The 23,829-nt window shown below is 42.3% G+C and overlaps 1 protein-coding gene across 1 annotated transcript; it reads left to right on the top strand.

Annotated features, from left to right (window-relative positions):
- The first annotated feature begins 22 nt into the window (after positions 1 to 22).
- Positions 23 to 23,031, top strand: LOC123090849 (phosphatidylinositol 4-kinase alpha 1). Its single transcript, XM_044512202.1, has 26 exons — positions 23 to 943; positions 1,078 to 1,419; positions 1,509 to 1,670; positions 3,202 to 3,372; positions 3,488 to 3,646; positions 3,744 to 3,871; positions 4,708 to 5,008; positions 5,527 to 5,695; positions 10,642 to 10,853; positions 11,584 to 11,742; positions 11,825 to 12,007; positions 12,565 to 13,041; positions 13,117 to 13,476; positions 14,829 to 15,043; positions 15,707 to 15,875; positions 16,361 to 16,497; positions 16,589 to 16,742; positions 17,797 to 18,063; positions 18,298 to 18,375; positions 18,531 to 18,578; positions 19,276 to 19,448; positions 19,569 to 19,764; positions 21,078 to 21,218; positions 21,354 to 21,562; positions 21,640 to 21,801; positions 22,495 to 23,031. Exons 1-26 carry the CDS (start codon positions 203 to 205, stop codon positions 22,751 to 22,753), a joined length of 5,772 nt encoding a protein of 1,923 aa, XP_044368137.1. The 5' UTR covers positions 23 to 202; the 3' UTR covers positions 22,754 to 23,031.
- Positions 23,032 to 23,829: the final 798 nt, after the last annotated feature.

Raw genomic sequence — 23,829 nt, 5'->3', positions numbered from 1 at the left:
GAGAGAGAGAGGCCAGGCTCCACCAATCACTCTCGCGTCAGAGAAAAAAGAGAGGGGCGCACATCTCCGTCTCCGCCCTCCCCACCCCTCGCCTCCTCTTCCTCCGCGTCTCCCCCCGCTCCCGATCTGCTCCGCGTCGCGGCCGCAGCGGCGACGACCCCCTCCCCCCATGATCTGACCGCATTGCCGCCGCGGTAACCCGATGGAGGCGCTGAACGAGCTCTGCGACCTGGTGGCCGCGCACCCGGATCTCCTCCTCGCCGACAAGCTCACCTGGCTCTCCTCCCGCTGCGCGGCCCCGCCCTCGCCCTCCTCCGCCCCGCAGCGCGCGGCCCGGGCGCACCTCCACTCGCTCCTCGCCCTCGCGCGCCTCCTCCCCGCGGGCGCCGGCCCGCCCCCGGCCCCGCTCCTCGCCTTCCTCGCCTCCCGTGCCTTCCTCTCGCCGGCCTTCTGGCCGCAGTCCTTCGCGCCCGCGCCCTTCCTCGCCAAGCTCCTCCCCTTCCTCACCGCCGCGCCCGCCTCCCCCGCCCTCTCCTCCGCGCTCTCCGCCGCGCTCCTCGCCGCGCTCGACGCCACCGACCCCGCCTCCGCGCCGCTCGCCCGGGCCTTCCTCTCCGCCGCCGCCGCCAAGCCCCCGCACCTCCTCCCCGCCGACACCGCGCCCGTCGCCCAGCGCCTCTTCCTCGAGTTCCCCGGCTCCGACGAGGCCCCGCCCAGGGCCAAGGGGAAGGGCGAGGACGCGGCGGGGGAGGAGAATGGAGGGATCAAGGAGGCGGTGCAGAGGTTCGAGGGGGAGCAGATCGAGGCCCTCGAGCGTAAGGAGGTCGCCTTCAGGCTCATCGTTCAGATGCTCGGGGGCGAGGGCGGGCTGGAGGCCGACAAGGTTGCCAAGGTCAGGAATGCCGCCGCATGGCAGGTCCGTTCGCTCACGGATTTTCTCAAGGTGAGGCGGTGTCTTCTCTTCTCTCCCTTCATCTGTATGTCGCCTGTCGGTGTCTCCATTCGCATTTGCGCGTGTACATGGTTGAGCTAGATGTTTGCTTGCGGTCTGATCATGCTTGAGGTGATGGCTGGCAGATTAGGAAGCGGGACTGGAAGGAGCAGGGTGCACAGCTGAGGGTGAGGATAAACACCAAATTATCGTGTTGCCAAGCTGCGGTGGTGGTTCTGGTCCGGAGTGTCTCGGTCTTGGACGCTGACAGCAAAGCTTCCAAGGATATGCTTCAGCAGACTCTTGCTTGGTTCATCGAAGCCACCAAGTCGTGCATCCTCTCATCCTGGCGAAAACTCAAGATTTGTGAGGAGCTCTTTTGCACTCTGCTCAATGGGATCAGCCAGATAACAGTCTCGCGTGGGGGCCAGCTCCTGCCGGTTCTGCTGATTCCCTTGAAACCGCTTGTTGTCAGCACATGTTCGCAGGTATGTCGGTCTCATGCTTCTCTTGTTTGGACTACTGATTTTTTTTTATGGAGGTGTTGCCTAATGTGAAATCAATCATTCCCTTGCAGGCTGACATGACGGGCTGTAGCCCTGGCGCTTTGTTCGAGGCAGTGGTGAAGTTGAGCTGTGAGGTCATAGAGTTTGGCTGGACAAAGGATAGGGCTCTAGTTGACACATTCATTATGCGTTTAGCTGCATATGTTCGTGAACGGAATGATTATGAGGAAGAGGTATTCTTCTTAATTTTTGTCACCACATGAAAATTCCATGCCCTAGTAAGGTTTCCTGCAACCCTTAGGGCATAGCTGCACAAGCCAACCTTACTTGATGTCACTTTGCGCAAGATGCTTAAAATTGTTGCCAATCAGCACGTGTCAGTCACATAAAATGCTTGTTTATATACAAGTTACCATGCCAGCACATTGAAGAACCGAGAACTGAAAAGCGATGTTTTCTGAACTTATCACCTCAGCAAACAGCTAGAAGGTCATGCATTTGGTGCTCTCAGTCCGCCTAAAATCTTCAAAAATTTCAAGATACTACGATGCATCATTTGTACAGTTATAACTGTGTTTACTTTTTCTGTATTTGGGTTAGACTAGACAATATTGATGCTATCTTCTTTCCTACGAGGCCATAAACTTCTTTATGTTGTGGTAGACTCATGACCTGTGAGTTTTCAATTAATCTTTCCATGTGCTCTATACCAGTTCAAAAATTAGTATTGTTTCTTTACATTTATTACATAGCGTGTTGTCCATATTTTTTTCATTTTGACTGCCAATATTCATGGTTGTATGGTAGTAAAAATAATAACAGATTTATTATTAGGAAAGTGATTTTAATCACGAACATTCTGGTGACTGGTGTCATTTTCCTGTGGAAAGTTGTCAATCTAGATATTAATATATATGGCACTGGTCATGTTAAAGAAGCTTTTACCTGTAACTCTTCTTTCTGAACTGGAGGGGATAATACTAATATGCCTACCAGATAAACTTTTATTCTGATAACCTGGATTCTCCTCATTCACTAAGATGAAAGATAACGAGAAGGCAGTATCAGTCATAGGTTTGCATGGCTTTCATAAAACATGAGTATCCAGCTAGTATTATGTTTGCGGTAAAACTCCAATCACTTATGTTTTTTTCCTTTTTCTTCTTCCAAATTTAGGCTCATGGGTGTTTTAGTGCTGTAAGCAAAGAAATGGATAGTCATATAGCCTTCTGCTAATTTAATCCAACCACAGAAATCTGGAAGCACCCACCCTTAATTTATTTCAACCTAGTAATAGTATGCTGCATTATTTGGGTGCATGGAGAAAGTTGCAGCGTCATCACCTGATGTGCTGGTAGGTTATATATCAAGACAATATTCCCCATGGTATCAGAATAATTTCCAGCAGCAAGCAGAACAAGCTACATGATCTTTGTTTTGATTTTGCTAGTTGAGTCTTTTGCGATGGATCTAGCACATTTTGGAATATCTCTTCTACCAGAGTCGCTGATACATGATATGGCAGATTACAAGCACCATAATTCTGCCCATTGCTTTGTTTTACTGTTGAGGGTGGGTCATTCCGAAATTTAGATTCTTGGAACTTGGAAAATGTGTTCTATGCAAAAATTAAGCTTCCCTGCTGCCGCCAGTCTTCCTTTATGGGACTTACACTGGCTAACTGTAGCGACTAAAGATATGCATCACGGTAGCATGATTAACTGTCAATGGCTGGTTGTTTACTGAGGCATGAATCTATTGCAGGATGGTAAAGGAAAAGACACAGTTCCGGTGATGCGACTTAATGTAGTACGCCTTCTGGCTGAGTTGTGTGTATGCTTGAAAAGATGGGAAGTTGTAGACATGATCTTGCCCCTTTTCATTGAACATCTAGAGGAGGGTGACGCTTCATCTCCAAGTTTATTGCGTCTAAAAGTATGGAATTTTGTCTCTTACCCATTAACATACTTACCATGTGTCACTTTTGATGATACTGTTTCAAGTTTAAGCAAAAGCATTTATGGTAATCAATTAATTTAAACTACTGCAGTTGTTAGATGCAATATCTCGTGTGGCATGCTTGGGTTTTGAAAAATCATACCGTGAGAGCATTGTATTGATGACAAGAAGCTACCTGGATAAGGTTAAAGCTGTAGGAGCTGCAGAGAACAACACATTGCCATCAGAAGCAACAGCTGAGCGAACAGAGGTCTGTGATGAGTCCAATAAGAAATTTACATTATATACTATCATAGAGTTGTAATTTTGATTCATGTTCCATGCTAACTGTGTCAACAAAATTCTAGACTCTCCCCGCAGGTTTCTTACTTGTTGCTTCCAACCTCACTAGCACAAAACTCAGATCTGATTATCGTCATAGGCTGTTGTCTCTGTGCTCTGATGTGGGGCTAGCCGCTGAATCTAAAAGTGGGAGGTGAGATGCTTTGTCATCAATCTTATTTTTCTATTCTTAAGCTAAAATATATCTTGTTTTTGAGTCTTGAATGATGTACACACTTTTTGCTAGGCGCCAATATGTTTTCTTGTATGTTTGAGGTTGTAACTCAAGACAGTTGTAGAGTTCAGGGTTGAAAACTGGACTTAAGGGAGAGTTTCGAGTTGAAAAACTGGGCCTTTTTCAAGTCAAATAACATCTACTCCCTCCGTCCCAAAATAAGTGTCTCAACTTTGTACTAGCTCTAGTACAAATTTGTACTAAGCTCAAGACACTTATTTTGGGACGGAGGGAGTATTATGGACTGGAGGTTGTATTGCTTAGATTGTGATATACTTAACTCACCATGGTGTGAATGAACGAACAGTCATGAGTGTCTGTCTCTGTTCGTTTGTGGTTTTGTATGAGTTTCCTAGGATTTTATTTTTGTTTTCTGGTTTAAATGCCACAATTTTTTTGCTAGACTCTGGTCATCGAGTATACACTTTCTACAGGTATTTTGTTTTGTAAATATGTTTTACGTGCCATCTTGATTTTAATTTTGGACTGGAGCTGTAGGGACCCTCACCTCTTGAAAATAGAAGAGTCTGAAGGAAACAATCTAGCCTTGTAGCTTTCCCTGCGAAGGTTAAATGGCTCTCATGTAAAATTATAAATCCATCTACTAATTTGTAAAATACTAACGTTGTATCACCTGATTCTGTACGTGGTATTCTTTTCTTGTACCCTCTTCATTTATCATACACAATTTTATTTCATCTCTTATGCTTGTGCTAGTTAACTGTCCGTGCTTACTGTAATTGTCATTGCTGTAGGAGTGGTGCTGATTTGATGGGCCCGTTACTTCCTGCGGTTGCTGAAATATGTTCAGATTTTGATCCAGTGTCCTCTGTCGAGCCATCTCTATTGAAATTGTTTCGCAACCTGTGGTTCTATATTGTCTTGTTTGGGTTAGCTCCTCCGATACAGAACAACCAGGCATCTACAAAACCTGCTTCCGCTCCGTTAAACACTGGGGAGAGCTGTGTAGCCCTGCAAGCTGTTGCTGGACCCTACATGTGGAATAGCCAATGGTCTGTAGCAGTGCAACGCATTGCACAAGGATCTCCGCCGCTGGTAAGTTTTTTAGGACCAAAGAGCTGGGAAACAGTATTATTATACTGCAGTTAGGAGTCTGAACTTGTTTGAATTCATTTCCTGTCACTGAGCATACATAGCTTGTAATGGAAGGGGGACAGATGTGGTTCATATAATGTATACTTTGCATACAGCTCTTTGTGCTCCCCATATTATTGTTAGCTTTCTTTTAGCAGGCCGATATATGAATAAATATCATTTTATCTCTGGAAGGACTGTCGTAGGCTCAGGGAATAAACTTGGATCTGTCAATTTAACTGTGAAGTTGTAATTTGTATGATGCTTGTCTAGATGTTTTGGAAAACTTAGAAAATAAATCTACCACTTTTCATTAAAAGGGGCCTGTTTTTATTGTATTTTGTGGATATGGATACTACAATATTTGGTAAGAGTATGATACATGGGATTGTATAAATTAAATGGTATATAATATTTACTGGAAAATTCAGAATTACTTTGTGACTTCGTATCTCACATGTATACTTTTTACATTTCAGGTTGTCAGTTCAGTGAAATGGCTTGAAGATGAGCTAGAGTTAAATGCTCTGCATAATCCAGGCAGTCGTCGTGGCAATGGTGATGAAAAGGCAGCTGTTGGACAGAGAACTGCACTTTCTGCAGCTTTGGGGGGTCGAGTTGAGGTAGCAGCAATGAGTACAATTTCAGGTCAATGTTTATTCTCTGTTGAGTGCTTTACGGCTTATGCAGATAGTTGTTTGATTCCAGAAAATGTAAATTGCCCTCCCATCAAATATAACAAAGAAACTCTAGAAACTAGATGATGCCCCGTGCGTTGCTACGGGAATTTGTAGCGCCGCATAGAAGAAGGATTTACAGTGATAAAATAGTGTAACCACTAAAGAAATATGAAAATATATGTTTATTTGAATCTTTATTGGATAGAAAATTAGTATATTTTTTGCGGGGTAGAAAATTAGTATATTGTAGTCGATAAACGCATTGCTAATGTGTTGGATTGCTAATATATTGCAAAACATCAATTAGAGTGATCTAAGTTTAGCAGGATATCTCAAAAATACCTATTTAGTTTGAGCGATCTAACATTTGTACCAACGAACTACCATCATAGTCCAAGTGAGGAAATGCAAATAAAAATATTATGAAAATGTGTGAATGTGTGTGTGCGCGCCCACGAGAGAGAGAGAGAGAGACCTCTTAAAAATTATAATGTTGGTATTATCCATTGTGTGCAGCCCAGGACTCCTCATTCTCCAATTTCCTCGTGCTACTGTGCCTTAAACGGACCGCAGCTGCCACGACACTGTGTTGTTTCTACGTATAGTAAAAAAAAATTCTGCTTATGTCCATTGCAAATGCTACTTCCCTACCTTACCTAGGCTTGCTCCTCTACTACAACTGCACCAGATGTACACCATACACATGCACCTCGACGTAGCCTCTGTAACTGAGCTCTAGCACACCTTCTCCATCATAATCTGGGTCCATGAGCCACATCCCTACACAGTTCCTCCTCATGAGTCCAAGGGCTCTGGGAATGGAAGAAGAAAGGTGATGACATGAAGCTGATGACTCTTCATATCCTTGAAAACTCAAATGTGTACCCGCAAAAAAAACTCAAATGTGTAAAATTTTGTAGCAGATTCTGTAAATTATATCACAATTGTAGCACGACTGATTGAATAAAATCTCATCAATTGCACTGATATAAGCTCAACGAATTGCAGAGTATTAGCAGGATAGTAACAAAATTTTATTTCCGCTGTTATCTAAGGACGGCGAATTGGACGGATTGCTTACTGGATTGGTAAAGCCTAGACGATTAGACTTGCTGTAAGCATTCCCTGTTATTTAGAGATAAACCATCTCTTCTTTTTTGCCGGTGATAAAACAACTCCGATCACATAAACAACGCAAACCTATCTATGAAGTAGAAACTGATAGGAAGCTCGAGTCCCCTCCTGTGGTCTGATGCAACGTATATGCGCCTCGAAGAAGAAAGGCAGACGGAAGTGAGAAGAAGCCAGAGGCCATGGGACTAATAAAATCCTGTCGTTAGCGTCTACTAATCAGTCGGTCCTAGAAAAGGTGAGAGCATGGAAGATGGGGTGATTACCTTGACCAGGACCGTGGGAGAGCCAAGGGAGCATGTGAGGAGGATTGGGCTTTATGCAGGAGCAATTTCTACTAGGAGACGAATGGGTGGCTTGACTGTTGAAGGATTTAGCGATTATAAGACTGGTCGGTTACTGAAGGCAGAAGACGAAACAATAGCTTGGCTTGGGTGACTGTCTTAAAAAGAGAAACATACTCGTACGCTGATTACGGAAGCCACGACGTGGCATCATGCAAATAGAAACGGAAGACAAGACTTGCTCATGTGGAGAGATTGCTGATGTGAGTAGGCTGCATGTAGAGATAAATCCTGTAGTGGGGATGAACTTCTTAAGTATATAGGATGAGTGTGATGCATTATAGGTACCTAAGGGCATCATTTCCAACACCGTGCATCAAACCGCCCATAAACGTCCGGACCGCACTGTCCGGACACTTTGTACCGTCCAACACCGTACATCAAACATCCGCACGTCCGAATTCCTGCAACCAGAAGCAAACCCGGGGGAGGTTTCTTTGTAAACCCCACCTCCTAGGAGGATTGTACCTGTACCTATTTTTTTAGTGCAATGAAACGCAAACTATGTTTTTAAGGCGTCGCCTTGTCGTCGCCTAAGCGTCGAGGCGCCCCAGGATGGCAAGGCGTCTACCCCGCCTTAGACAGACATGAAGTGTACGGCTGTGGCTGCCCTAGTTGTGGCTGCTCCTGGGGCTTGGAGATGACGGCCCCGCTGTCTCCCGGCACCATGAAGAGGAGGGAGGACTGGAGGCTCCTGGCTGCCCTAGTTGTGGCTGCTCCTGGGGCTTGCTGCTGTGAGGGAGAAGGGTGGGGCCATGAAGAGGAGGGGGGACTGGAGGAGGGAGGACTGCGAAGAGGAGGGAGGACCAGAAGGGTGTGGCGCTGTGGCGGCTGTGGTGGGAAAGAAGGGAAGGAGATAGTGGAATTAGGTCACGGGGGTGTATATGGCCACTAGATGGGCTTTTGGGCCACTGGGAGGTGCATAAGTAGTGGCCCATCTCTCAGCCATTGCTCTTTTTCTAGTATTAAACTATTAATACGTACAGACGATAACTCTTTTCCTGCAATGTTTAAGGCGTCGCCTTGCCTCGCCTTATCGCCTCGCCTTGGCGCTTAGGCGTCAGAGCGGCCCTCCTTCGCCTTATGACGCTTTACCGCTTTAAAAACATAGAACGCAAAGGTCCTTTGCGTTCTCTCGAAAAAAACTTGGGAGAGGTTTGCAGACGTTCGGACAGCTGCCACCTTGGACTCCGATACACCTGGCCCGCAGAAAAGCGAGGCGGAGCCTATGCATTTGGACATTTCCTGCATTGTTTCCGCACGAAAGCCTGCCCTTTCCCCACTGTCTCCACTCTGATCACCGTCGCCACCTACTCCAGTTGCCACTCGTTTCGCCGTCCACCGTCACGATGGAGCCGGATGAGGTACCGACGGAGATGTTCGTATTCCCGACGGGCCTTGAGGCGGAGGATTCATCTGTGCTGGTTGCCCGCAAGGTCAACACGATGACACGCACCACCCGCCGCCACAAACAGAGGAAGAGGGAGGATGCTTTGCCAGCGGCCGGTCACCCAGTTAGGCGTCCGATAAAGCGTGCGACTCGGCGGGTGCCGGTCGTGCAATCTTTTCCGCCCTGTCCGGCGCAGATGATTCCGCCATATTACTTTGCCGCCACACAAGGCACCCACAGGGTTTGGGTACGGGTGGAGCCACCCCATACCTTTACCCACCCCCCTTGAGCTTACCCATCATCCTTGACTATACCCGTGGGTAGAGTTAACCATGTTTGCAAAGCATCAATTTGTACAACTCACATCCATAAAAAGCAACAAATAGTCACAATTTATAAACAACACATCATAAAGAACAACACATTTAATAAACAACTTCACTTTCTCGTAAACAACAACACATCAAAACAACATTACAGTCATAAATAGCAACACATAGTGATGCATTTTGAGTTCATAAATTCACGAAGTGTGACATAATTTGGCCATCCTTGTTAATATGGCTACATGGGTATATAGGTATGGGTTATACGGTTCCATACCCGTACCCGCTCTACCCGATGGGTTTCAGATTTTCCTATTTGTATACCCATGGGTAACTTTTTATCCCATACCTTACCCTAATAATAGGGTTTTTACCCAAAGGGTACGTGGGTAAAACCCATTGCCATCACTACTCGGTCAGCAGCAGCCCGCGCGTACCATCAGCGCCGGCCATCACGTCTCGTACAACATCGACCTCAACGGGGAGTACAACTTCAGAAAGTCGCAGTCGCCGGCGCTTGTCCGTTCGCGGATGCCCGCTTCCACGCCCGTCGGTGCCCGGTCTCTGTTTGCCGGAATGTCTCAGCCGGGCGCGATGGTGGATGATGAGGAGGTGGCTACGAAGACGGCAAGTGGACGACTCCTGGCCGGAGGTGAACACCGAGCAGACGAACACTCAGAGGCCGGACAGCCAGCAGTCGTAGGCCCAGCCGACGCAGATCCAGCAGTTGGACATTTGATGTGTATAGGGTTGGATGTCCGGCTCCGCTAGCGCTGTCCGTGGACACGTCCGGACGTGTCCGCGGACGATTAGGGTGTCCGTTTTGATGGACGGCATTGGACATGCTCTAACATGCAGGGCTGTCTCATTAAGTCCCTATGTTTCACAATATTCCTGGCAGTTTACTAGCCAAATGGCCCATATATCTATGTGCTAGTTGAGCTACCAGAATGTGCAGCCCCACAGCCCTCGTGTAGTTTGAGCAGTATATCAGGTGGAAGCCATGCCCAATCCTCCCCATCAATGTGTCTGACGAACCAGATGCCATGGCTTGACACACCTTGGTGGCCCACAACTGGCCATGCCCAATCCTCCCCATCAATGTCTGACGATCCAGATGCCATGGCTTGACACACCTTGGTGGCCCACAACTGCTATACTGGATGACGTGCAGAACATGACAAAGATCAGAGAGCTGGGAAACGCTTCAATGTCCACATATTTGGATGATTGAACTAACAGTCTAACATGCAGATTTCTGCGAGACCTACAAGTGAGACCTACTAGGATGAGTTTGCATTTTTTGAACCCAAGTGAGAGAACCATAAAAGAAGGGATCCACGGTGCAATTTATTTTGAAAATATTATCACAAAGCGGGTCTTACAGAAGTTACCTGTAGAGCCAACCTCTCTTCTCATAATTATAGTTCATTATAGTGCAACAGGTACATCCTGTTATGTTCCGTTTGCTGCACTTGCACAATTTACACCTCCAACCACTGCTTCTTGCTATTGTTTTGCTCTCTACAGGGATTAACTTTCACAAGTGCAAATCTGCAGTTTAAAAGAAAATAAAAAAAATGTTCGCCACTGCCCTCCCTCTTGTTCTGAATTATCGGGATTTGCATTCCCCTGGCTTTATTCGCATGAATGGTACACATGAGAGATGGAATTTTGTGAAGTATCCCACTAATTTGTTTTTACATTATTTTTTCATTTTCAGGAGTTAAAGCTACATATCTCCTCGCAGTTGCTTTCCTTGAGATATTGCGTTTTAGCGGCAGTGGTGGCATACTTTCAGCTACATTGAATAAATCAAATAGTTCGTTCGGTTGTGTGTTTGAGTATCTGCTTACTCCCAACTTGACACCAGCAGTAACTCAGTGTTTGACGGCAGTTGTGCACAGAGCTTTTGAAACAATGTTGTCATGGCTGGTATGTTTCATACTTTAATTAGCAATCTGTGGAGAATATCTGAATATGTAATCATTTGTTCTGTTGTCTTTGTATCCCGTCATGTGCTATGTCCTCTGTTGTTTTCTGTTGAATCAAATCACTCCCTATCTCATGGCAACTTCGATTTTTATAAGTAAAAAAAGGCTTACAGCTTTCTGTTGTAAACACACATTCTACGCCATTGTTGCATCCTTGACAGCTTTTGCCAGGCACTTACATTCCCTAGTGTTTCAGATGCATGTTATCATATCTAGGATTCTTGTTGAGACACCCAGTTGTTAGAAAAGATGCACAAAGATGCACCGGCAGACAGATGTTTTAGTTTTCCTTTGGGCAGTATGAGACATCAAACATTACTTGCATCTTGTTCCAAGGTTTTAAATCGGCTCTAGATGTTGCATCATACTCGCTCCGTCCCAAAATTCTTGTATTAGTTTTGTCTAAATACGGATGTATCGAGTCACGTTTTAGTATTAGATACATCCGTATCTAGGCAAATCTAAGACAAGAATTTTGGGATGGAGGGAGTACAACATTAGGAATTTGATCTGCATTGGTGTTATCCGTTCTCCGTTCATCGACTTTGCATTTTGGACTGTAGTTCATCTGTCGAATTATACTACTGTTATTTTATCTTTAGAGAGATGAGAAATTTGTAATCTGTAAGGCTGTAACCGTGCACCAGATTAAGTGTATTTTATGTTCCCAGGAGGAACGTACGTCTGACATAGGCGAAGAATCTAATGTGAGAGAATCTGTTCTTTCTGTTCATGCTGGCTTCCTTATAAAGAGCATGTCACAAAGAGATGAACATGTTCGTGATTTGAGTGTTAAGTTGTTAACTCAGCTAAAGGAAAAATTTCCACAGGTTAGGTGCTTTGATTTGGCTTCTCATGTTTTAGTTATTTGTTTTGAGCCACACTGATGACACTAGTATACTGAACTTTCAGGTTCTGTGGAACTCCTCATGCTTGGATTTACTTCTAATATCTGTTCATAATGAGTTGACTTCTGGTCCTGTCAGTGATCCTGCTTGGGTTGCCACTATACGCTCACTATATCAGAAGATTGCTAGGGAATGGATAACAAGTGCTCTTTCATATGCTCCATGTACCACTCAAGGCCTAATACAGGTTCAGTCAATATAACATTATTTGGCCTTGGCTTTTTGAGCACCATTATTCTTACTTTGTATGAAGCTGATGCATGATTTGTTGTTAGAAGATGGTCATTGCCGTGTAAATGTTAAGGTTGCAGGTCACTTGTAGGGCACAGTTTTACTTTGACTGAAACATCATTGTTTTTTATTTCATTAGATATTTGGTGCAGCATGCTTTTCAGTTTGCACACTATTTTCGTAAACAATCTATACTCTTAAAGCAGTAAGTGTCGCCTCTTTTATCTATTCTTCCTCTCGCCTTGTGACTACGAAATTCCTTCTTTATCCTCGTTTGCATACCCAATTATAGTTTCTCAATACAAAATGCTTGTGAGCACCAACTGCTGGATTATTTTAGGGTTCAGGATTTAGTCACGGCACTATACTTCTATGACAGCCTTTCTTGAATCGTTTATTGCACAAGCTTTGTGCCAGAGGCATCATTAAGCTGGCATATAAAGTTTGTACTCTTTGTTTTCCCACCACCCAATGCATATATTGATTGTTAATATTTTTAATGGTATTGTTTAGGAAAACTTTTGCAAGCCGAGTGGTGCACAAAGAACACAGCATACAGCAGATGTTGTCTCACTTTTATCCGAGATACGTATTTGTATTGGAAAGAATGATTGGAATGGCATCAGGACTGCTAATATCCCAGCAGTTATGGATTCTGCTGCAGCAGCATCAGGAGCGAGAAAAGAAGCACCTGACATCACCCTGGAAGTACTGTCAACTGCAGTAGTGAGTGCAACTGTGAAATGTAACCATGCAGGGGAGATTGCTGGTATGAGAAGGCTGTTCAGTACTATGGGCGGCTTAAACATGGGTGTGTCTCCTCCTGGTACACAGTCTGGGCAGGCCCCACAGTCATTTGATGAAGTTTTTCTGTCCAAATTTGTTCGGCTTCTTCAGGACTTTGTTGTTACGGCGGAAAAACAACCAATAGATAATTCACAATTTCGTGAAACTTGTTCTCAGGCTACAGCATTACTTCTTGATCATCTGGTAATTTGTTTGCACCTAGGTGGTTTGTTACTTCCTTAGTTCTTGGCTTTGATTGTATTCTAATGTGTAATACAGGTATCTGATTCTCGAACGAATCTGGAAGGGTTTTCTCAGCTTATACGACTTCTATGCTGGTGCCCTGCTTATATTTCTACCCCTGATGCAATGGAGACTGGAATTTATATCTGGACGTGGCTAGTTTCTGCAGCACCTTCTTTAGGTCCTCTTGTGCTTGCGGAACTTGTTGATGCATGGCTGTGGACAATGGATACAAAACGTGGTTTGTTTGCATCTGATATGAAGTACTGCGGGCCTGATGCAAAATTGAGGCCACATCTTATTCCTGGTGAACCTGAGGCACCACCAGAAAAGGATCCAGTTGAAGCAATAATTGCCCATAGGCTCTGGCTCGGCTTCTTTATTGATCGCTTTGAGGTTATAACCAGACTTTTTCATTGTTTGCCTTGTGATTTTCTACAGTTGTTTTCTTTGCCTGTCTAAGATGTTGTGCATGCAACCAAACTCCACTTGTTCTTATGCTACAGCTGTTGAACCTTATATGACAATGTATTGTGATGTATAATTTGCGTGTTCAGTTTGTGTCTTGTTTGGATCATGACAGACACCGCTGAAGATCTACTGATATACTATAACTCATGACTTTTTTTTAAACCCGCTGCTGCAGAGAGGGGTTCTTCACACGTTCTATTTTGACAGACCAAATAATATGGAGGGAAATATGTGAGGGAGAAGAAAAACAAATAATGCATAAGAAAATTCTGCCTTTCTAAAATAATTTAAAATAAGGAAAGTTGCAGTTATATAAAGGAAATTTCTCCCCTGGTATTTACTTGTCACCTATCTCAGGATTAATTTATCTGGTGTAGAACTTCTATATTTGACACCAGTCAGCGCCGAATAATAAACAGTTTAAATGGTTTCAGTTCTCCTGTTGGCAGAAGTATATGTCGATTATACCACAAGTAGTATCTAAATTTTCATTAATGCGCCGAGACATGCTTCAAACTGATCAGAATTGTACATTTTGTATATAGGGTTGTCCGTAGGGTAATATTTTTGTGTTTATGGTCTAGCGGTACTTTTGGTAGTCTGCAAATGTGTTGCATTTCTAAACCACATCTTCGCAAGCAATTAAGTTACTACTCCCACCGTTCTGAAATATAAGGTGTATTAGTTTTTCAAAAGTCAAACCTGTCCATGTTTGACCAATTTTCTAGAAAAAAAATCAATGTATGCAATACCAATTTTTTATAATTTGATACATCATGAAAAGTATTGTCATAGTTTATCTATTAGGTATCGCAAATGTTGATATTTTATTCTATAATCTTGGTCAAACATACAAATGTTTGACTTCCATGAAAGTTGATGCACCTTATATTCTGTAACAGAGGGAGTATCATTTAATGCCCTGATATTTTTTCTTGTGGAACTAGAATCTTTAACATTCCATGAGCGATTGATTTGTTCTCTGCATATTATCAGCAAATGCTGCTTACCCTCGTACTACGTCTTCAAACCATCTTTATGTATGTACTAAAAGTGCAAAACTTGATGTCTTTTATCGTCAGTACATAATTAAAGTTGCTTGCATTTTTTGTGGTCCAAAATAAGAGTCGCCTTGTGATGTTCTATAGGATAAAATGAAGATTCATTATTGACCCTTTGTGCAATGTTTTGATTGATTCCTAGCTAGGTCTCATACATCCGCTGTTCTCTTGTTGTGCTGTTTAATCAGCTACCTTGTGTGCGTGTTATTTAAACAGGTGGTTCGGCATGATAGCATTGAGCAACTTCTACTTCTAGGCCGTATGCTGCAAGGGATGATGAAGTCTCCAACTCATTTTTCTCACCATCCTGCTGCTACTGGCACTTTCTTTACCGCGATGCAACTTGGTCTGAACTTTTGCTCGTGCCAGGATCAATTTAACTTGCAGAAATGTAATATGGGGCTTCAGTTGTTAGAGGACAGAGTATACCGGTAATAATCAATTCGTTACACAGTTTCCTTGTCTTACTATATTGCTCTTCAGTGTATTTTACGATATTTCTGCTGCAAAATTTGGTTTGCTGCTTTCTATATCTTTCAATCATATTGGTGCAAATAATATTTATTTGGAAATCATGTTAAGAGGAAGATGTCAGAGTCAATTAGGATGGGAAGGTTGGGAATAAAGGGTGTAATTAAGAGAGAGATAATGCATTTGAGAAAGACGAGAACTGAATGCCACATGATTCTCAAGCTGACTAGATACCACAACGCTTTATACTGTTAATTACATGAGATTATGAGCAAACGTGCAAGCATTAGCAAGTTTAGGGAGTTGAGAAGATCATTCGTCACAAGGTGGATAGTAGTACTATACAATTGCTACAGTTGTTAAAAGTTACATTGGTAATTCAACAAAATACTTTATGAACATGTGATTAGGACACTTATCTCTTGTTATTAGCTTGATACTGTGCAGTTGAGTATTCTGTATGCGTCGTCTACCTCTTCATTAAACGTGTTAATGTAATATTCAAAATTTGTTTTTATGCGTCGTGCTTATGTAATGATATGCAAGTTTGCATCTTTTCTGTTTCCTCCCATTATGTTATGGTACCTGATAATATAGTTTGCTTGTCCTGTCTTTTCTTGCAGTGCTGCTTTGGGATGGTTTGCTTATGCACCTGAATTTTATGAGTCTCCAAACAAAAGTTTTGCTCAGAGAGAGGCCCAGTCTGTTTCAATATTTGTGCACAATCTGCAAAATACCAGTTCCACTGATTCTGGTTCGAAGCCACAGGGACGTGAAGGTGAACTTAACACGGTATGATAGTCCTCCTCTATCTCTCTGCCCTTCCCCACCGAACATAAAATGCATATCCAGTTGTCTTGTGCTTGTGATATAAAACACGGGGAGATAACTTGGTGGAGAGAGGAGAGCTTCTGGGAGGGAGAGAGGGAGGAGTGTGGCAGGAGGGAAGGTGCGCCACAGAGACAGAAAGAGAGATGGCTACCAGTTTATTCTTTTCTTGGTAAAATTGAACTAGATCGACTCTACTTATAGGAGTTTTTACATATGATGACCAATTGAATATTGAATGCAAGCAGTAGATAAAGATGGATTGTTGAATGTGACTAACAAAGTAATATATAACCTAATGCATGGACCTAATTTGCTGCTACGCTTAATAAGTTAATATTGCTGTTGCTGCCCTCCTTGCATGCATGTGCCCATTGGGGTGCTGTGGCATTCACTTCTATTATCTATGTGAAAAGCTTAACATTTCTCTTGTTTTCTCTTGGTGGCAGGCGGATCAGATCCACCCAGTGTGGGGTTCTGTGGATAACTATGCAACTGCGAAAGAAAAGCGTAAGCAATTACTTTTGATGCTTTCTCAGAATGAGGCGGACAGGCTTGAAGTCTGGGCACAACCAATAAACACAAAGTAACTACTACTGTGATATTATGTTATCTATTGTTTCTTATTTGTGTTATGAGTTTAAACTCACATGTGTTGCATATTATATTCTGGGCAGAGACACATCAACATTTCGTGGCAAAATTAGCTCAGACAAATGGATTGATCACTGCAGAACTGCTTTTGCTGTTGATCCTCGAATTGCACTCTCTATGCCTATGAGGTTTCCGACAAATGCAACATTGCAGTCTGAAATTACTCAGTTGGTACAGGTATGGTTCTTGCCTATAGCTGCTGCCTTTCAGATATAGTTCTCCATTGTGTCCCTTTCTTCACATTTAAGTTATTTTTTGGAATATCTCCGCATTTCATCTATACTGCAGGCATTCATTCACAGGAAATGTAATATTTATCTCTTGTTGCATTTCGCAACTTGATGTTAGCTGAAGATGTCATCTTTCATACTTATCTACTCTTAAAGATTTGTAAATTAGTCAGTGAAATGTAGTCATGAATATACTTAATTTAGAATAACATGCAATAATGTTAATCACTGCCTAACCAGAGTTGCCACTATTTTAAGGGCATTGCTGTGATCTGTTTGCCCCCATGCATTATGTCTTATTAGTATGTAGTCAAATGGCAAATCAGAAATGAATTAGTTAGGGTATCTTGAATGTATCAACTACAGAAAAATGTATAAGTACAAGGATAGATATGTGACAATGTTATGTTGGCTGCCTTACCTATGGAGGTAAAATTCATATTGTGGTAAAATGACGAACTGGCAGTTATGTCTTGTTAATCATGATACCTAATGTAACATACTGCTGGCTTGGGCTATTATGGTTTCAGTTTCTTTTGGGCGTGACATCTGGATATTTAAATGGCATGAGAAAAATCTTATCTGAGGATAAGTGCACTGTGTGATGCTTGCACTCAGCATTTTCAGCCTTTTATTTTCTTGTCATTATCTTACATTTTTCTAGATTACTTTCCCCTTACCTTTAACCATAGTCATTAAAACCGAACCAGACCGGTTCAACCAGAGCCGAAGTACTGTCTGGTCTGGTTTGCTAGGAAGACCGTCGATCAGACTCAGTTTCAATGATTATACTTCAATACTGGAAGTTTGTAACTAGTGGATGCTCTCACATTATTAAGCTTATGCTTCAATGCATGTGACCATTAAATGAAGCGTCTAATGTGCTTCATCCGTGTTTAAAAATAAGTGCTTCATTCTATATTGAGCATCTTTTAGCCCTACCAACTGTTCAGTTTCAGGGATAAGGGTGAATTGCCATATCATTTTTTTTGTCTTTGCAGACACACATACTGGAGCTCCGTACAATTCCTGAAGCATTACCGTTTTTCATCACTCCAAAGGCAGTGGACGAAAACTCAGCACTGTTACAGCAACTTCCACACTGGGCTCCGTGTTCTGTTACGCAGGCATTGGAGTTTTTTACCTCTCCTTATAAAGGACATCCCCGTGTTATGGCATATGTTCTTCGTGTCATGGAGACTTATCCACCTGAGACTGTCACCTTTTTTATGCCACAGTTGGTACAGTCTCTCAGATACGATGATGGGGTGAGAATTTCTTCCATGTGTTTCTATCAGTGCAGACCAGAAAAAAATACTACCCCCTCCGATCCAAAATAAGTGTCGTTGTTTTGAGTTTTGAACTAACTCGACACTTATTTTGGATCGGAGGTAGTAACAATTAAATCTGCATTTTGATTTATTATTCCTTGTAGAAGACATGCCACCTTCTTAAAAATAATAATGTGCTTCTCTTTTTTTCCTTGCCTTTTATCTCATCAGAAATTAGTTGAAGGATACTTGCTTGGAGCTGCTCGAAGAAGTAATATATTTGCTCACATCTTAATATGGCATCTGCAGGTGAAATTATTTAGTTTGTATTTTCTATATTTCTAAAATTATGGGAACTTGTGTTTGTTCAAATGAAGATATAAATTTTATTTTATTCTCTAACATATTCCTACTGGGAAATTCTTCGCTGACTTTATTGTTCATTTGCAAACTGGAAATTCCAGGGGGAATGTGAGGAAGATGACAATGAAAAGGAAGGAGCTGCCCCAAAGGTACAACACCTTGTCATCTTTCTATAGCTGGAATCTTCCTTTCATTGTCCTTTGGGTTTCAAAGTATCCTGTTGCATTACCCAAAAAATCCATTACAGCCCCTTTATGGAAGTTCCTTGTAACGGTTGGTTCCCCATAAATTAATAAGCTTGAGGGACAGCAAGAATGTTAGTTTGTAATCAGGATTATGCTTATTTGATAAGGCACCTGAAAGATTTTATGAAATGTTTGTTTACTTTTGACTCATGCGCTTCATGAAATTAACTTCCATCATTTTTGCAAGTAAAGCTGTTGTAGTGGTGAATAAATGATGGATTGAACAGTTAAGTCGTGCAATGTTATTTTGAATGGGAAGAATCCATATTATATTCAGACTTACAGTAGGCATGAACATAGGACTCTATGTCTTGTATGTCAGTCGCCCTGTTAGTCTGATGCTTTTCTGTTTTGTACGTACTGTATATGGCCCACCCAGCACCAAGTTAGTGAGAGGATCCCCGTGATCTCTATATATCTAACTTGCTTCCAAGGCCAAGTGCCTCTTCTAGCCTAGTGCACAACATTTTCTGAGTAAAATCTTGTCTTGGTCATTTCTTATCTTGTAACTTAGTCATAGTAATGTGTGCTGTTTTGCCAAAGCACATTGCAAGCTTTGAAGGTAATGTGTATAATGTTAAACATTTCTTCTTTTTTTCAGCCCAATGCATTCCAGTCCTTGCTTCCTGCTGTTAGGGAGAAAATTGTTGACGGTTTCACTCAGGAAGCTCGGGACATGTTTGAAAGAGAGTTTGATTTTTTTGACAAGGTCACCTCGATTTCTGGTGTTCTTTTCCCTCTCCCCAAGGAAGAGCGAAGAGCTGGTATTAAAAGGTATTTATAGAAATTTCATTCTTGTGTTTTGTTGAAGAACTAAGACCCTACTACCAAGAGAACTTCTTCTCATCTGGAAATTTGTGCTAGTGAACTCATCATTTTGAATTCTTCATGCAGGGAGCTGGAGAAGATTACTATTCCAGGTGACGACCTCTATCTACCTACTGCAACAAACAAGTTAGTACGGGGCATACAGCTGGACAGTGGTATTCCTCTCCAGTCTGCTGCAAAAGTTCCAATAATGATTACTTTTAACGTGATTGATCGTGACGGGAACCCAAATGATGTAATGCCACAGGCTTGCATTTTTAAGGTAAATAATTCTTTTGTCGCAATGAAATCTGCGCAACTAATTTCTTTCATGGGCGTAAACCTATAATTCTGGGTCATGTGTATTTATCTATTATTATGGGAACATAAACCTCAGCTCACATTTCCGTCTTTGGAAGGACAATGAGATTGCTGACTCCATACCAAGGTTTTACCGATGTGTGCCTATATAGCAAGGACCTGGAAAGCTTAGTGTTGATTTTCAAATCATGTCATAAGCTGATGACCAGCATAATTGAAACCACTGTACAACCTGCGGCAGTTGGGAACAGTCTTCTCAAGTATGATCAGAGGCTCCCATGGGAACTGTACAGTGTTTTTTTGGTGTCTTGCATCCTCTTGATACAAAAACGTACAGCTTGAGGTTAGGAAAAAAAGAGTGCTAAATTTGTTGAGGTACATCAATTGTGGTAGGAACCTTGACCTGAGAAATATCTTCACCTCTGCAAAATCGGGTGGGCAATTTTACAAAGTTACCACTGAAAGTTCCCACCATGTTTCAGTCACATTGTTCACTGCTGATAATCTCATTATTAGTTTCATTTCATTGTCACCTGGGTACTTATACGTGATATGCAACTACTTATCGCATGTTCTCTAAACAAGTTACAAGTGCAGACTGCAGACACTCACACCACCACACCCATGCACACGCGCGTGCATGCCCTACTGAAACAAACATATGCTTTCTGGGTGCAGTTGTACACAATTTATTTTTTAGGCTTGATTACAGCCTTTCTGTGCTGCTGTCGTGGTTTTGTGCAACTAAAAGCTACTCCCTCCGTTCGGAATTACTTGTCTCGAAAATGGATGTATCTAGAACTAAAATACGTCTAGATACATCCATTTTCGCGACAAGTAATTCCGAGCGGAGGGAGTAGCTATCAACATGGCTCATTTCTCATTCTGATTTTGCTGGCAACAGACCGTAATAGTTCCTTTGACATGACAGTTAGTAAATACACTTTTATCATTGCCACAATATTGTTATCATGTGGACTATAGGTAACATGGTGAAATACTAAAATGACCTTGATTAATTGCGTCATTATGATTTACACCATAAACAATATTGTAGGCATAATGATAAAGGTACACAAATTACTTCGGTCGAGTGTAAACTAATTAAAAGTGAGGTCAAGTTCATTTTAGTTGACTTGTAGTTCAGGACTTTGAAAAGGTAGTATGTCTACGACGTCTTTCCGATAATGTCTTAATTTTTCATCCGATCCTGGTAATCTTATATTGTTCACTGTGCTTGACAGTTCTTACAAGCAACTTTTTATGCTATGTCAGGTTGGTGATGACTGTAGGCAGGATGTGCTGGCCCTTCAAGTTATTGCCCTATTAAGGGACATATTTGAAGCAGTCGGATTAAACCTGTATCTCTTTCCCTATGGTGTTTTGCCCACTGGCCCTGAACGAGGCATAATTGAGGTCAGCATAGACCTGCAATTGTTTCATTTTTCACCCTATGGACTACGGAACCAACTAGTGGTCTTGGAAAGAGTTATTGGCTGTTGTTCTTGCTTTCCTGTATGGTTCATACATCTTAACCTGAGCATGCTGCAGGTTGTCCCAAATACTCGGAGTAGAAATCAAATGGGTGAAACAACTGATGGTGGTTTATTAGAAATATTTCAGCAAGATTATGGCCCTGTAGGGTCACCTTCTTTTGAAGCTGCACGTCAAATGTTTATTGTTAGTAGTGCTGGATATGCTGTTGCCAGCCTGCTTCTTCAACCGAAGGATCGGCATAATGGCAATCTTCTCTTTGATAGGTTCTAACTTAGTCCTATATAATTAATTGACCGCGTAAAGCTGGAATTATCACTTAACCATCACCTTGCTTATGCAGCCAGGGGAGACTAGTTCATATTGATTTCGGATTTATTTTGGAGATTTCCCCTGGAGGTAACATGGGGTTTGAGAGTGCACATTTCAAGCTAAGCCATGAGATGACTCAATTGCTTGATCCATCTGGAACTATGAAGAGTGACACCTGGAATCAGTTTCTCAGGTATGCAATTTTTTTCACAGTTCTAGCAAACTGTAATTGGGAGTGACTCTTTAATACTCCCTCTGTTCCTATATATAAGTCTTTTTAGAGATTCCAGTGCGGACTACATACGGAGCAAAATGAGTGAATCTACACTAAAATATGTCTATATACATCCGTATATAGTCTCAATTGAAATCTCTAAAAAGATATACTCCCTCTGTCCCAAAATATAAGAACGTTTTTAACACTACATTAGTGTCAAAAACGTTCTTATATTATGGGATGGAGGGAGTATTTAGGAACGGGGGGAGTATAGGTTAAGGGCCAGCACATCATGTCTTTGCAATTTATGCAAGTTTGATACACTTTTTCCACCACGAGGGTGAGGGAGCTAGGCAAGAAAGTCATGACCTATGTAGATAAAATTATGCATAGAAACTATAGGTTGAGACATTTTGTAGAGAAAATTATGCCTAGAAAATGTAAGGGGAGGGAAACAAAGTTGGGCGACCTTTTGTACATAAAGTTATGCAAACTGTAGCTATCCCTCTCAGTATGAATTTGTGGAGGGAGATTGTCCGTCTGCAAACTTTCTATGTTGTTTGGAAAACGATACTGAACACTATATGAAGCGTAGTTTGTAAGAATCCATGGACTGCATTGACCTTCACCTTGCACTGCATTGTTCTGATTACAATGTTGTCTGTCCAGACTGTGTGTCAAGGGATACCTAGCGGGAAGGAGACACATGAATGGCATTGTAACTACAGTACAGTTGATGGTGGACAGTGGACTCCCTTGCTTTAGCAGGGGAGAGCCCATTGCTAATCTTCGGAAGCGGTTTCATCCAGAGATGAATGAGCGCGAGGCAGCCAATTTCATGGTACGGACATGTGTCGATGCCTACAACAAATGGACCACCGCTGGGTACGATTTGATTCAATACTTGCAGCAAGGTATTGAGAAATAGTTAATTTCCCATTTTGTAAATGGTATGGGTCGTGTACATCAATTGTATGTAGCACACTAACTCCAGCATGTAGAGTTATATTGAGCAGTTCCTTTGTACCGAGAGAACTGAGAATGTATGTTTAACAGAGGTGTGATGTATTTTCCTATTGAAAGACAGTCTAGCTACTCCTAGTAAGTAAGCCCAATAGTATCATCAGTTCACCGGGTCTTTTTGTAACAGAGCAGCAGATTCAATTCTTTGTCTTCTGCAGTCCATATATTTGTTTCTTGATTTTATCACGTCGTCGACATATTCTCTGGATGAGGTTGTGCAATTTCATCTGTCACTTTTTGTTTTGTTTGAGAAGGATTTGGTATGTCATTTTTCTCCCCGTCCAGAAGTAGTGTAAGATTTTTTTTTTGACAAAATACCACAATTTCATTTGCGCTTTGACATAAATATTGCACCTGTGTCTTATTTGATGTACCTACATCTCATCCAGAGATGCCACTAAGAATATATATTGCCTTTCTCGCGTTCATTTTTGGTGGCCCTGTTATCCTAGTTTTAGGGGCATAAGAACTTTCGGTGCTGGGCTTTCTCTCGCTGTCTTTGTTAAAGGGAATATGATGGTCGTTCTTTTCTCCTCCATATCAGTAGTGTGTGCTATACTTCGGTTGAGTCCTGTTTAATGGAGAGAAGTTGGAATCTTTTAAACCAACATGTAGTATTCGACAAGGAGATCCGATATCCCCTTACCTCCCCTTACTTGTTTTTGATAGCGGCAGAGGGCCTTTCGTGCCTCTTAAAACTCAGTTCTCAATCGTCAGTGCTCAGTGGAATTAAGGTGGTGCCGACAGCTTCGACTGTGAACCACCTTCTCTTTGCAGACGATAGCCTGTTGCTATTCAGGGCAAGTGAAGAGGGGGCTACAATGGTATCAAACCTATTGGATATTTATTGCAACGCTTCTGGTCAAAGAATAAATCAAGATAAGTCATCAATCTTTTTCAGCAAAGGGTGTCCACAACAGAAGAGGCAAAATATCAAGTACATCGAGTGAACGATATTTGGGAATGCCTACGAATGTAGGG

This window comes from Triticum aestivum, chromosome 4B (genome assembly GCF_018294505.1).
Source record: "Triticum aestivum cultivar Chinese Spring chromosome 4B, IWGSC CS RefSeq v2.1, whole genome shotgun sequence".
NCBI lineage: Eukaryota > Viridiplantae > Streptophyta > Magnoliopsida > Poales > Poaceae > Triticum > Triticum aestivum.
The sequence above is the reverse complement of the archived record's forward strand: the minus strand, read 5'-3'. Positions and strand labels throughout refer to the sequence as shown.